Raw genomic sequence first — 15,676 nt, forward strand, 5'->3', positions numbered from 1 at the left:
TACTAGGGCCATAGGCTTGAATATTAGGTTGGCCCAGTCAAAAGAAATAATTTTCTCAAAAAAACATTGTTTCCAATGTCTTTGGTCAAATTGTACGAAACTAGCTAGTTTGGTACAAAACCTGTGAATTCCATGACAAAACCAGCCGATTCAGTGCTGAACTGGACCAATTTGGCCCCCAAACCGATTAGAGTAGGCGATTCCACCGGTTTCAATCCGTTTCTAATAACACTGATAAATAGATGAGACCTACTCTTAGCTCAAATCATCACTTCTTGGATTTTTGGCCTCATTAGCATATTCAGACTTGCAATTTTGGAGAGGATCTTTGGTTAATGGATGCATTTTGATGTGTGGATAAATTTTGTCTCATTTTTGGAGCTTCTATATGGCATTGTTATGGATGGATATACTCTTCACTATCTTGTAAGTGCTCTTTTATGATGAATTTCTGATTTTCACTAATGTCTAATGCATGGAATAATGTCTCATGGTTATTAATGTGCCTTAATTGTTGAAATATTGTTTCAAATTGTAACTATTGGGAATTTTGCATGTGTTACTCATTTGATAGTGAATGAATGAATGTTCCTAGGGGATTATTGCATTTTATCCTTGAAACTCCATTAACAAGTGTCTAAGAGGTATAAATATCTAAAGGGGTAGCGAAAGTTTGTTCCTTTAGGTCTCCTTGAAGAGCGAATTGCCCATATCAAGATCATTCATGACTCCAAACCTCCCAAGGGTCTAGGCACTGGTCAAATTTCTTTGGTGGTCACCAAAAACTCAAATTATTTCTCTTTTAACCTATATTTTTCGTCCCCTTAAGGATAAGGAGGCCCTAGCTAGGGCTTGGTGTGAAATTCAAGGAGGACACTCTTTCAACAATCTAGGAGCCTAAACATCAATATAAGGTGTAGGACTACCTCCTCACCAAATTTGGTGGGCATCCACCTAGATTTCATCCATAAATTTGAAAGCCCTAGTTTTCACACTAAGAGGGAACCCTAGTAGGCTAAATCCTTCAATTTGGGGACTCTTGGAGGCAAAGTTTTGTTACTTGTTGAAATAAATCTATCATTGCCTTTTCTCTCATCTACCTTAACCTAGGATATTACCTATATCTTGTGTTCTATCTCAACCCTATGTTTTGTGTAGGTCTTATTATAAAGCTTTTTTTGTGGAAAGTATTTCTAGTCCTCCCAAGGCCCGCACCTTTGTTGAACGTTTCCATTGAATGAATTTCCTTACCTCACTTCAAACCTAGCAGGAAGACAATTATCACAAGTGAGTAATACTGAGACTCCTCTCATCAATGAAAATCCTAGAAGAGGAGGGAGACTTAGGTTGTGGTGCCGATGGTCTTTGTCCCAAGTGTTGTTGTGCTCTCTATCCTTGGCCTTGTAAGGCACCCGTTTCACAAAGTTTGCTAGTTTGTGTAGCAACAGGACCTAAGGTACCCCTAAGGTACTTTAGAAATTTTCTTTTCTTTCAAGTTTGCATAGCATAGCTTGGGTTACAATCTTCAATATATGCATCAATTACCCCTTAAATATGTAGTGTTTCATTATTCTTTGAAGTTTGGACATTCAAAGTTCCTTTTATTTAGATGGATCATGATATGCGAAGACCTGGGTGAGGGCTAATGAGGGGTGTAGAGCTCAGACTAGGCTTTTGTCCACGCACTACAATGATGTGCCAACCATATTTTTCCTTTTATCTTTTTCTTACATTGTAGCTATATAGGCTTTTAACTTTCTTTCAGCTACATCAACCTCTTAAAGGAAAAGTTTCTGGGCCCTTGCTCAAAGATGGGGATAAATCAGATCTAGTACTAGTAATAGATAACAACCTAGTGAATGAGGGTGGATAATAAGGGATAAGCAGAGAATGGTAGTATGGATTATCATGGACACACTGTCAATCAGTGCCTCCTATTCATGCTCCTCCTGGATAGTGAAGAGAAAGGCCTCAAAGAAGGTCATATTTGACTAGGAACAAGGGATGACGACCAAGGTGAAGTGTAAACAAGAATACAATCAAGAACGGTTATTCATCCAACTCAACTGGTCATTTATCCAACTCAACTGGGGATTCGTATTAGATTGCACTTAACATTAATGAAAGGAAATGATTATAAAAATGGTTAAAGTACCTTATGATAGATGATATACCTTTGTTCAAGAAGTAAGCTAGTTGTCAAAAGCACTGATTGGAGCATGGCTGGAGGGCTCTCAGAGATAGCTATTTGTATATCATGATAGGGCTGCTGGCTGCCAAGCTGAACAAGCAGCATAAAAGTTCTCCTAGGGTTCACCCACTTGGGTGGGTAACAGGCCCCATACGTCTGCCTTTCTCTAAAGCTTTCTACTGTATTTTATTCTGATCAAGTTTTCTAGGAGAATACTCTAGTGATCTATTGGTAATGTATTATGAGTGGATCCTTTGGTGCTCCCAATTTGTAAATGGATCCTTGCTAGATTCAGATCCAGGTATGATTCCACAGAATTGTGGATCTTGCAGCAAACCTAGGAACATCTAGTAACTTAGCTCCTTTGTTCTCAAAGAAATTGTTTATAATTACTTATACAGTGATGGCAAAGAACATTGGTTATAGTTTGACTCTTAAGCTTGTTTGTCTAAACATCAGTAAAGAAATTGCCAATTTGCCATCAGATTTAAAGTTAGTTTGTTATTTTTGTTAGCAAAATGGATTTAATCAGTGCTTTCATATTTTTGTATATGAGCACGATACCAAGAATGCAATAAGATACACACAAGAAAGCACAAAAGAGAAAATAGAATCTCCTGTCAGCAAGGAGTAAAAGAACATTGTTTGGGGTAACAGCAGGATAAAATTTGGGGAATAGATAGATAGATAGATAGATATGAAATACTAATAGTTGTAGTAAACAGGCTGCAATACTGAAAACAGTAGCACATGCGTTAGTAAAAAGATTTGGACCTACAAGCTACATTCACCACATCTATGAAGCGAGTTTAATGTGTGTGAACTGAAAAATTTGCTAAACCAGATTTTATCAAAGATATCTGTAAATCTCTTCCATGACAAGCTTTCGGACCTCCATAAAAATTTTGGCTATTGATGGAAGAATATTTTTGAATTCCCATTTATCTGTTGTGCAATCCAACATATAACTGATGTAACTGTCCTTCCCATGGTGATGGAAACTTTTGAACCTCCGTGATTAGGCTATGCTTTTAAGTTTTTTCCTATAAATAAAAAACTATAATCGTACACTAGGATAAATTTATTCAACGAGGTTTTGGAATGCTTCATGATTCTTTAAATATCTGCAATCAGAAAAGAACATGCTTGTTTTTGAGTCTGATCAGCCCCATTTCATTTCATTATATGAAAATGAGAAAAAAATAAACTAGTTGTAAGCTACTTCTTGTCCTTTCTAGAAAGAGGTTCCATGTTAACCATCTATACTTGAAAGCAGCTAATTACTTTCAGGCTAATTTTTTTCAATCTATATTTCAACATTTTGTTGCAACCCGTTATCCATTTAACTTTTGTATACATGTGTGACTGCTTGAATGCATCTTTATGGTAATTTTAAAGGGAGATCCTAATGATTTTTTGGATTAATCATAGCTTTGTGATCCCGAGCAAACATTATTTAAGATGATAAAAGGTTGTTTTTACAAAACTACAGGATCAAGAAGTCCTGCTAGAGTACGGAGTTGACAATCTTGCCGAAACTTTAGTTGAAGGTTTATCTCGGGTTAAGAGATGTACAAATGAGGGAAGAGCATTGATGTCATTGGATCTTCAGGTGTGCGAGATCTTTATAACTATTGAAGTTCCCCCAACATTATTGTTCTTTTCCACAATTTTTACTTATTTCTAATATTGTTTAATTGGCTTGTTAAAGGTTTTGATTAATGGACTACAACATTTGGCATCTGCAAGAATTAGATCAAACTTACAAATCGTTGACACCTACATAAAGGTAGAGTTAGTGCTATTTTTCTTAATATTTTTCCTTTTCATTTTTAAGGTTGCCCAAGATCAATTTCAACCTTTTTTTGTTCTACACTTGGAAACAAGATTGAAGGAAACTTTCAATTTCTTCAACCCAGTTATTGAAATTGAGGGTTCAATTGTATATGGATTTAGTTTGGATGTTCTACAACATCAAAATAGAAATTACTTTCCAATTTTCTTAATGGATGCATCATGTTTCTGGATTTAAACAATGGAGTTCCAAAATTAGGACCATTGCTTATGAACACCATAGTCAAACTGGTTCCTGGACTAACCCATAAACACCTTGAGGCTTGGGATGAGCCAATTTGAAAAATTGTGATACAAATTAGGTTGAGGATGAATACCATTTCCTTTTAACTTTCCCTACTCTTGATATAATCATAACTTTACCCATTTTCATAATTTAATTACTCATTAGGTCTAACTTGAATGTATTGTAGGTGATAGCAAAGAAATTACAATTTAGCTAAATTTGAAAGTAACTTCCTAATGTTTCACCTGATCTTGCGAACATCATTAATCAATGTTTTGGCCAGGTGTTTTTTAACAATCTCAAGGGGGTTGAAATCACCTTCCAAAATGTATTTTTGCACTTCATTAAAATGTTATGTTATTTTTCAGTTTGGACTTACATGATAGTTATATGGTATTTGTTCTATTCATTTATTTGTTTCACTACTTTGGCTATCTTACATTGTATATCTTTAGTGCTTGTATTTATTTCTTGCATTTTGTCCCATTCTGAGATAAGCTTAGACTGGAAAGAGGAACTTAACGTCTGTAATTACCATTGAATTTCTTACTCATCACAACAGCCATTTTCTTTCATCAATGGAGTTGACACTTCAAGGTGTAACTATTTTTGTCCTGTAGTTGTACACAACCCCACATGATCACTTCCAAGGACTCACCACCACAATTCTGCTACAATAAGATTTAGCTCATACAGTTGGATCATTCCTGCTTAGAGTCATACCAAGATTGAACGTATGCCCTTAAGTAGCCACAATAGAACCTTTGTAAAATCACACCATGGCAAAGGATCTAGACTTAAAAACGAAATCAATCTTAGGTATAATAGGATCTTTGTTTGTCATGTAGAAAGATAAACTAGAGAAATAAAGATAAGTAAGATTATGAATTTTCCCCAAAGATTCCTTGCTGTTGTGAAGACAGGACAGAGCATATGGAATTCATGAAGCAGAAATGAGCAAGAAGAATCTTGAATTATGGGAAAGGAAGAATATATGAGACGGTTAATAAATTGATGAAAGAGTTGGCGGATGGAAGTTACAATATATTTTCCACTTCACATGGATCGGCCATTCTCTATAAAAGAGACGTGTATTATTCTACTGTGGTGGGTTGACTAATATAGCTTGTAAAATGGGCTCAACTCCAATTCCAGGGTTTATCCCCCCTCCTACCCCCAGTTTGTGTAAAGACAAACTCCAGACAGATTTTCGATTCTTGCTGCTCATTATTGGAAATGCTTGTTGCTTAAAAATTTGCGAAGTGAATGCATTTTAAATTGATGACCTGAAAAAGTAAATGCTTGCAGTTTTGAAGACTTGGAGTAACTGATATTATAGAAAAGAGAGCACCCTCTCTGTAGTATATGAATAAGGTGCCCTTATCAAGAATCCATATACTAAATTCCTCTGTTCTGAATTAGCACATAAGAATCGTGTTCATGGAAAAAATATTCTGTAGTGACGCATTAATCACAGATTGGAAGTTGGGTTCGAGACTTGAGTTATGCTCTGTTGATAGTTTCTTATAAAATTAAGTAAATTTTTTCATTCACCAAAGAGCATATCATTCCGTAAGAAGATGAATTATGATTTTCATGAACAAATATCAATGCTTATAACTTACAAGGTTATGGAGTTTACAGTTTAGGTTCTTCGGTGGCTCAATTCATTTGCAAAAATGTTCAACCATGTAGGCAGGATATTTTCCTGTATCTGACTGACCTTCCCGTTTTTTGACAGGCATATTATCTTCCTGAAACAGAGTACATTCATTGGGCAAGAGCTCACCCAGTAAGCTATTTAAATAATGCTAACTGTGTTGATACCTTCCAATCCATAGATGTTAAAAAGAGGATGCTATCGTGTTATGATTTGATTTCCCAGGTTTATCATTGTTCAATTGTTTTGCTTAACTCCACAATATCTTCATTTTTATTACTTACTATTGTCTTCCAGGAGTATACTAAAAGTCAAGTTATAGGCCTCATCAATCTTGTTGCGTCAATGAACAACTGGAAAAGGAAGGCGAGAGTGGAGCTGGTGGAAAAAATTGAAGCAAGCGACTTGTAATGTCTTGTGAAATATTATTGATTTGTAGTTAGCATTTGGCTTGCAAATTATGGCCAAATCATCATTTTTTGCTGTAATTTAATTTGGAAATTTGATTAACTTTATGCCTCCATATGGTTGTATTCCTGCATCGCATGGGGGTGAAGTTACCTTTTGAGTATAGTAACAAGCAGATGAGGGAGAACTGTAGGCCTTCAATGTAAATTTAAGCAGTGGTCGTCAGAAATATTCTTCTTAATTGGAAATTGTTAGCATTTGCCACTGATTGAGGGTATATCGGCCTTTTTGTAAAACATGTTTACGTCAGAGGATTTTATCTTGTCTGGACTCCGCCTCGAGTCCAAATTTTCCTGTTCGCATGAAGTTTAACTTTCTTTCTTTCCTGTGCTGGGAATGTGCTGTGGTGGGAGTAGATGCAGTAATATCAATAAAGGTGATTCCCAAAGCTAATAGATTGTGTGACCTCACATGATGCCAATCGGTGCATGGATGTGGATGACAAAATACCCAAGATGCTTCACTGTCTAAAATGCTCTGCATTTATCGTGGGAGAAAAAGAAAAGAAAACAATCAGTGTGTACAATTTTCAGATAAAATATGCAACTGTTACTAAAGAACACATCACGCTTTGATTTCATCTTTTTTGTTGGATGATATCGGCCTGAGTCTAGCTTAATTGTTTTGGATTTGTTGTATGAACTTTGGAGGGCTTAAATGGGGATGTGCTTCACAATTTCTTGAGCTTAGTAAGATTTTCAAGAAAGAAAGAAGAAAGAAGAAAGAAAGAAATTATTTTAACTTCCAGGAGGCTAAAGATAGCCTATGGGACAGATTGCTTCTTCATTGCTTGATGTATGTGGCCTTTTTCTGTGAAGCTTCAAAATAAATGTTCCCAACGTCTCGACAAACCCCTCGCTAAATAGATTATCCCAAGAGCTAGCTGTCAGCTTACCTGCGTAACTTTTCCCGGTTGTCTTTGAAAGCCTCACATTCTAAAATGAAATGTTTTTCTGTTTCCACGTTTCCGAAGGACAAAACATGCATACACTTTCCTCCCACACTTCAAGGTGATACATATTAAACTAAAAACTGGCAATTTGATTAAGGTCATGTTATGTTATGGTGACTTGATTTTCAATTTGAACAGGCAACTTTGGGCTGGAATGTATTTCTTGCTTATTAGGCACCATGCTCTCACCATGGCTCGGGACTTTCGCACCTTCCTAATTCACGGTGTCTGATAGAAGATAGTGCAAAATATTGTCTTCAAAGCACTGTCATCATATTAGAATTTGGTGACTGATTTATGCAAGAGTAAAATGGGCTTTTATGGCGACAAATACCATAAAAAAATCGGCATTTTCAAATTTGAATAGATATGTAATGATGACTTGATTTTCAATTTGAATTGGCAAACTTATGGCTGGAACGTATCGTATCTTATCTTCAAAGTACTGTAATCATATTACAATCTGGTGACTGATTTATGCAAGAGTTAAGTTGCCCTTTTTATGGCGACAAATACCATAGAAAATCGGTATTTTCAAATATGAATATATATGTTGTTTATTAGTGGTAATACACTAGACGTGGTGGTGTCTTAATAGAGTAGTATATGAGCTACAATACATTCTTTATTGTGGATGGCAAGTTGTGTTAAATCAATTTGTTGATGTGGCATTAATTACTAGTTCTTCATCTTATTAATTATGGTATGACATGAATAGGTTAATAACTACTATTTATAGAATTTGACATTGGTTTTGCATCATCTTTTCATATAAGATTTCCATAATTTTGATGGTGCTTAGCGCTTTTGACCCTTATCCACAGCAATTAAACATTAAACCAATAGAAAACACTAAGGATTTGAATTTTTGTTTGTTGGGCGATTGAACAAGACCATAACATCTATGACATTAATATTTGTATGGTTATGTCACGCTTGATCATTCAAGATCAAGTATTTGGAAATGAATTAATTTTTGGAATTGAATGAAATATTTAAACGAAATAAAAAATATGGGTACATTAGGTTATTAGTTGAGTCATGGGTTCATTTTACAATCTAGAATGAGGGGATGTGTAAGTTTGTCTGTCCGTCCATCATGTTGACACATGACTTTTTAAAATAAAAATAAATTATGCTTTAAATAAAAAAATAATGTTGGCTACAATAATTTTTTTATGTATATATCATGAAAAAAATATTTTTTATGGTTAAATTATTTTTTTGGTCCTATATATATACTCTATATGGCATTCAAAAATACAATTTAAACAATGAAAAATTACGCATTGTATTTGCACTCTAAAGAAGCTTGCACGTGAAGAAATCTAATCCCTCTCGGCTCATGTTAGATACATATTTAAAATGGATCTATGCTGGTAAGGTAATAATGTGGTAGATAATTTTGTTGGTATAAAGTATTAGTAATTTGTAGAATGCTCACTAAAGAATCCTATTCATTCCTATCTTCTCTTTAAATTCAAATTTAATTATATGGCTATATGAAAATTTATTTAGCTTTAAAATGCATGTTGCATTACTATTTAACATGGGGTTGTAACACTATTTAATGCAATTAGAATCCAAACTTGGCCATTTATGGTAAATTATCCAACGAGTTATTGTGCTTGACATACAAGCTAGGACTTACAATGAGTGATAAGCTCATGAAGAGGCCACCTACAATAAATGGATGGCATTTGTAGGGTTGAAAAATACAAAGGCCAACTCCTAGTCATACAAAGAGTCTTAATGGCCACTATTAATGCATATATATGGTAGAGAGGTCCAACAACTTATTTGATGGTAGCTTTCATTATTTATTTTTAGATTTCTTGCATTGATCTCAATTAATATAGTTTTAGTGAATGGCTCTCTATTTTATGTTTTTTATTGTTTGTGTTATTCTTGTATCTTAGCGGTTTTTATTTTTATATGAGTGGTCCTTATTACTCTTTTTTATGCTTTTTAATGTTTGTGTTAGTCTTGTATTTTAGTGTTTTTTCTTTTTATATGAGTGGTCCTTGCATACCCATATTGCATTGATACTTTTGTACTTATAAATTCTAATGAGCTAGTTGCGGTCATTTGTTGGACATTGATATGTTTATCTTTATTATATTTGGGTTTATCTCATCCTCATCTCAATCCATCTAATTTTAGTAAATGTATCTTCTTTTATGCTTTCTAAAGCCTTCCGTAATCATGTGTTTTCTTTTCCATTTTCCTCTCCATATGTAGGAGTTACCTTTGCATTTTTCGTATTGTATTGATACTTTTGCATTTACCAATCTCATTGACTTCATTGTGATCATTTGTTGTATATATATATATACAACAAATGATCACAATGAAGCCAATGAGATTGCTACATGCAAAAGTATATATATATATATATATATATATATCTTATTTTATTTGTATGTTGGTTTCTTTATATCCATGTTGATGTTTTATGTTTTGTTTTCTATGTATAGATTTGTTTGTGTTGTTTATGTTTTATTATAATTTATTCATTATTTATTCTTCATTAGAATGCAAGTTGTGTCACCATTAGTGTGAGCATTTTTAGATAATGATGTTGATTGCATTGAGGATTAAAACTTGGTTGTTTATGATAAATTGTCCAATATGTTGTTCAAGACTTATAACAAGTGATGACCTTTTCAAGATATGTCTTTGTATTAAATGATTGACATCCATCAAACTATAGAATATGAAGGCCAAGCTCTAGGCAATATCAGGAGAAAAGGTGGCCACCATTAATGCATATCAAGGAATGGGGACCTAATGTCTTGCCCCATGAGAAGATTTTATTATTGATTTATGGGTTTATCTCATCCACATCGTTAGCACCTATAATTATATAGTACTGAGGTATCTAGGGGCTAAATCCTTGTCACACAATATGGTTCCTCTATGCTTCAAACTAGAGCATGCTAGCCATAACATAGACTTCCTAGATTATTTGAGTCAAGATATGAATGTTAGACTACCAAAGAAACAAAAATTCGCAAAAGATAACTACCATGTCATCTTTGTGTAATAACAAGCTAAAAGATGTAAATCTACACTTAAATTTGTTCTTTTATTACCCATTTTCCATGCAAAGCTATTTCTTGTACTTTCAAAACTACAAGTCAAGCTTATAGATTTACAAGTATCACTACAATAAATGTGAAGTAAATGTTGTTAATTTAAAATGGACTGATACTTGAATACAAGCTATAAAGTTGAGAAGAATAAAAACCTAAGAATATGTTAAATCTAGGTTGGGAAACTTTGAAAATGTTAAAACCAACAAACTAATGTGTAATGCTTTTAATTTGTAGATAATATCACAATGCTAGAAAATACTAGAGAAATAATGTCAGAAATGAGACAAGATGGAAATATTTTATTATAAGTAGAAAAAAATAATGGCCGCTTGCCTCTTCAAGGGGGCAATCTCTAGCAGAGTAGAGCTCAATTACAAAACTTCCCTTTCTATTTTAGACTATATAGTTTCATGAGATCCAAAACCCTAACTACTTGTGGTCTCTTGCATTATGTGGGTTAAACACTATATTTATTATATATGGCTCGTTTCTTCATCATCCTTAACTAAACTACAAATTGTGGTAATTTTCTTATAATACAGATCAACCACTAACAATCATCATTAATGTGGTTAACTGCTTATGGGCTTTATTTACTAAACTAACTAATCATGACTCTTATGGGGCCCCTTGGGTCTATTACATTAATAAAAGGGTTAAGATCAGACCCTAAAATGCCCCTCCCTTCAAAAGCAGACTTGTCCTTAAAGTTGGAACTGCAAAACTTGCTGGAGAGTAGTTATTGGTTCCCATGTTGCATTTTTTGCTAAGGTGTCTTTCCATTGAATGAGGACTTCCTCGATAATGCAGCCACGAAGATATCTTTCCCGTGAATCCAGTAACAGTTATGGTCGAAGCCAATGAGAACCTTCCTCATCCAATTCAAGAAGTATGGTCTGAGCCTTGTAATTGTGCCCCACTACTTTCTTGAGGCAAGATACATGGAAGACTGGGTGGGATTTTGAAGTGGCTAGCAAGCCCAATTTGTAGGCCACTGAGCTAATATGCTAAATCACTAAATAAGGCCCATAAAATTTTGGAGCTAATGTTTGGAAGCCCTTCTTTTAAGGGATGTTTGCTTATAAGGTTGGAGTTGAAGAAACACTTTGTCACCCACTTAAAAATACCTTTAAGAGCAATGTTGGTCAGCTTGTTGCTTCATTTGATTTTGAGTTTGATGGATATTATCCTTCAGAAGAGCAAGAGTGGTGACGTGATTCTGAAGCAGTTGATCCACTACTTGCACTTTGGAAGATCATGGAAGATAAGAAGTTGGCCATACATTGCCTCATACGGTCTCATCTTGGTTGCTTCATGATAATTAGTATTTTACCACCATTTTGCTAAAGGTAACCATTGCACCCATTGATATTGCTTGTTCGAAGCAAAGAACCTCAGGTAGGTCTCCAAACATTTGTTTATTGCTTCAGTTTGAGCATCCATTTGGGGGTGATATGTTATACTCATTTAGAGTTGTGTGCCATGTAGCTTGAATAACTCCTACCAAAAGTTTCTAGTGAAGGTGGGATCTCAATCAAACACAATAGAAGTAGGCATGCAATGTAGTTTGAAATTTTGATCCATGAAGACTTGAGCCACCAAAATGGGAGTGAATGGGTGTGGTAGGTCACAAAAATGGGCATATTTGGAGAGGCGGTCAACTACCACCATGATAATTGACTTGTTGCCTAATTTAAGTAACTTGTAATGAAATCCATGGAAATATTCGTGCATATAGAAGCGGGTAACAACAAGGGTTGTAAGGTTCCTGGTGTCTTCATTGTTTCCCCTTTGTTGCATTGGGAAGCATCACATTCAAATACTAATGTAAGAATGTCCTATTTCATCCCGGCCTAAAAGGAGTGATGTGCATGAGCATAAGTTTTGTGAAATTCAGAATGGCCTGTAATGGGTAAGAGGTGTGGCTCTGCTAAAATGTGGGGTTTGAGTGTGGAGTGAAGGGAGAGAACCACACGATCCTTATATTAAAGAATATCTCCCTTCCAAGAATAAATGGCTGGGGGGTATGATCCCCTTGTAACTTTTTGATTGTTTGGGAAAGAGATGGATGAGTAAACCATTCGTTATGTGCCTCCTTAATCTAAATTGGTATTGAAAAAGTGTTTTCATTATGACAAATGTGTTGTCCTTGATGGCAACCTACTTAATAAAGATGTCGACATGAGGGTAGCAGGATGAGTATTCAGGCTAGTATAGATTGAATATCAGTTCAAAGACAGAGGAATGATAACAATAATTTTTGAAGAAGTATACACGGGTTTTGTGAAGCAAATGCACATACATACGCAGGTTTTGTGAAGAAAAGTTGCGTACAGTTTCCGCACCATGGTATTCTAAATACCAGGGGTCTTTACCATGGTATTGCCTCATAGTAATGAGCATGACAATGAAGATTTGATCCCGTCAAATAATACCATCGGCATAACTATGGAATTGGCCTAAGTTATTGGCTAAGGCCTAAGCTATATAAAGAGATGGAGATCAAAATGCTTAGTGTGCATGATATGGATTGTTGATGAATTGTTTGATCTGAAATAAGTATGCACCTGGGAGTGTGATGATGGATCAAATCTTATAGATCTGAAATGACTACACATTGAATAATCTGCTTATGGGTTGATAGATCTGTGATGTTGATGTTATGATGTGTCTTTTACAGTGTATGTCAAGATTTGGGTTTGATTGATGTTCTATTGTGCAACGAAGGTATGATTAAGTAGTTACAGATCTGTAGGTAGGTTTTCTTCATAAAGATCGTGTACATAAATAGATATGCTTTTGGGTAGTCACGTGTTGATTCTACAGTATGAATAGATTTGTACGCGGGTATGCTTCTTGAAAGGCGCATACATACATGGAAGTGTTTCATAAGGGTCATGTACATCTGTTAAAGTTTCGAAGTATGAGCTGATGATTATCGCTGATTTGTTTTGTTATGTTTGTTGTTGTCTATCAATGATGTCTCTTTCATAATGATCTGTGTTTGATAATGTTGGTTGAGGTTGAACTGGTTATGTTATGAAATGTTGAATAGTAATGATGATCTGTATTTGGTTCAGAGATTTGTGACAAGGCCAATATTTGTTTCAGTGATTGATTTTAGTAGTGTAGTGATTTAGTTTTAGGGTTCAGTGTTTTGAGATCTATATGTGGATTACCTGAAGATAAAGCGCGTATATACACAGTATGTTTGATAATAGTTGTGTATATATTTTGACATAAGATTTACCAATGTTCGCAATGATAGGATATGGTTTTTGTGATGAATAGTAAGTGGTTTGACATTCTAATGAAAAGTATACAGTGATTTGAGATGATCTAGCTACTTTGGTTGTTTGAGATTCGGTAATTGGTTTATTTAATGATTTGATGATTAATTTGGTTCATTGATTTGATACAATGATTGACTTTAATTTTTTATTTGATATTGGGCTTAAATGATGGTAGTGTGTCAAGTATGAAAATATGATGAAAGGTGGCCTACAGGTTTGATGTCTTGAATCAGGCGGATCTAGTATGAAGAATTATGAAACGTGGTTGACGAAGGTGTTGAGGGTTGGAGCCTTTTGTGAGGAAGTTAAAGCTTCCTTCAAGTGGTAGTTGGTAAATCTGATCAAGGAGTTGGAGCTCCCTTCTGGTGGGTGTCGGTAAACGAAATCAAAGGGTTGGAGCTCCCTTCCAGTGGGTGTTGGAGAAAGAGAGAAGGTTGTAGCCTTCTGCATGTGGGTTCCTACGTGCTAGTATGGGTATGTGCCAGTACAAGATTGTAAGATGTTTTCTTTATAATAAAAGAAAAATACAGAGACGACAACATCGATGGTTTTTTTTTTTGCACTGTGGGTTCCCACCTAAAAATCCTGGTGTTCATGTGTGTTGTTGTATTGCTTATGTGAAATGGTTTATTCTCTTCTTACTACATGGTTACTATTTAATTAATGTCTAAAGAAGTACTGATGCATTGGTTCAAGTTAAACATATGATGAATTAATTGAAAAGTTAGTTAACTAGATATACACTACTTGTCTTCATCGCAGTCGCATACATACGTTGGTTCACTTCATTAAAGTCATGTGCAAAAATATGAATAATAAATTGAAAGGTTTAAGTGAGTTCTGAAATACCGATTCACCCCCACACCCCCCCCCCCCCTCTTAGTATTTTTCGCAACAATTGGTATCAAAGCAGGTCCTTCAAAGGAAGCTTGATTGCTTGAAGGAGATCGTCAAGATGATGGGAAAGAAGAAGATAGATTGAAGGAGGGATTCAGAAAATTGTGACAGTGATATATCAGATGTAGTAATAGTTACAGATGTAAGAAAATATTAAGGTTTGGGAGGACCCCACTTTCTATTGATCAAGAATGAAGAAGACAGTAACAAAGAATTATTAGGTATGGGATTTTGTTCTAACTGTGATCAATTTCTTTGTCTATGCACTAATGATAGTAATGATGACAGTGAAATGACTAAACTTGCACTCATGGGTAAAAGTGAAAGTAAGCACTCTAAAGAGAAAACAGATTAAAAAAATTTGACCCTAGAAAGTAGAAGATCAAGGAAAATAAAAAACAATGGACAATGAAGGCATACATATGCTAAGTAATGATAATTATTACTAATGGAAAGAAAATATGAATTCTAATCTAATGAACCGTGATGTTTGGTATTTAGTATGCAATGGCTACACAAAAATTCCTCCATCAGACGAGGAAGTGCAAAAGGACAGTAAGGCATTAAGTGACAACATTAATAGCTTATCGGGTTATGCATTATGCAACTACAAAGCAAGTGTGGGATAAGCTACAAGCAACTCATGAAGAAAACCCAAAGGAAGGTTGCTCATCAAGGGAACTACCAAGTAATCCTATCCTTAACAATGTGTCAGAAAATGGACATGATAACAGGACAACCTTTGTTATGTTAGATGGAATTGTTGATTCAGAAGAAGACATGTTAAAAGAAATTTTTTATCTTAAAATAAAACTTGATCTTGCTTTGAAAAATATTGTTAATCTTAAGTACAAGTTGCAAGCATATGATAACAAGGATCATATTAAATCAATGAATGCTTCTATGGAATCTAAACAATATTGTGAAGGTCTTGAAGCTGAGATCGCCTCTCTAAGTGCAGATCTTGAAAAATCAGATAAGCGGAATGAAGAACTACTTCAAGTATTTGAAGAACAAGAAAATGGGTCGAAAGAAGA

General features: G+C 34.8%; 1 protein-coding gene across 2 annotated transcripts in view; it reads left to right on the forward strand.

Annotated features, from left to right (window-relative positions):
• Nucleotides 1-7,088, forward strand: part of LOC149190171 (coiled-coil protein) — a 462,536-nt gene extending 455,448 nt beyond the window's left edge. Inside the window, exons 23-26 of one of the 2 annotated variants that reach the window (XM_089412056.1) lie at nucleotides 3,684-3,803; nucleotides 3,903-3,980; nucleotides 6,013-6,063; nucleotides 6,229-7,088. In XM_089412056.1, the coding sequence (XP_089268182.1) occupies nucleotides 3,684-3,803; nucleotides 3,903-3,980; nucleotides 6,013-6,063; nucleotides 6,229-6,342 (363 nt within the window). In that variant the 3' untranslated portion in view covers nucleotides 6,343-7,088. Of the gene's footprint in view, nucleotides 1-3,683; nucleotides 3,804-3,902; nucleotides 3,981-6,012; nucleotides 6,064-6,228 lie in introns of those variants that run through there. The other variant, XR_016255961.1, reaches the window with a different exon arrangement.
• Nucleotides 7,089-15,676: the final 8,588 nt, after the last annotated feature.

This window comes from Pinus tabuliformis, chromosome 3_1 (assembly GCF_031772625.1).
Source record: "Pinus tabuliformis cultivar Carrire ecotype Pingquan chromosome 3_1, CPIR1, whole genome shotgun sequence".
Taxonomy (NCBI): Eukaryota; Viridiplantae; Streptophyta; class Pinopsida; order Pinales; family Pinaceae; genus Pinus; species Pinus tabuliformis.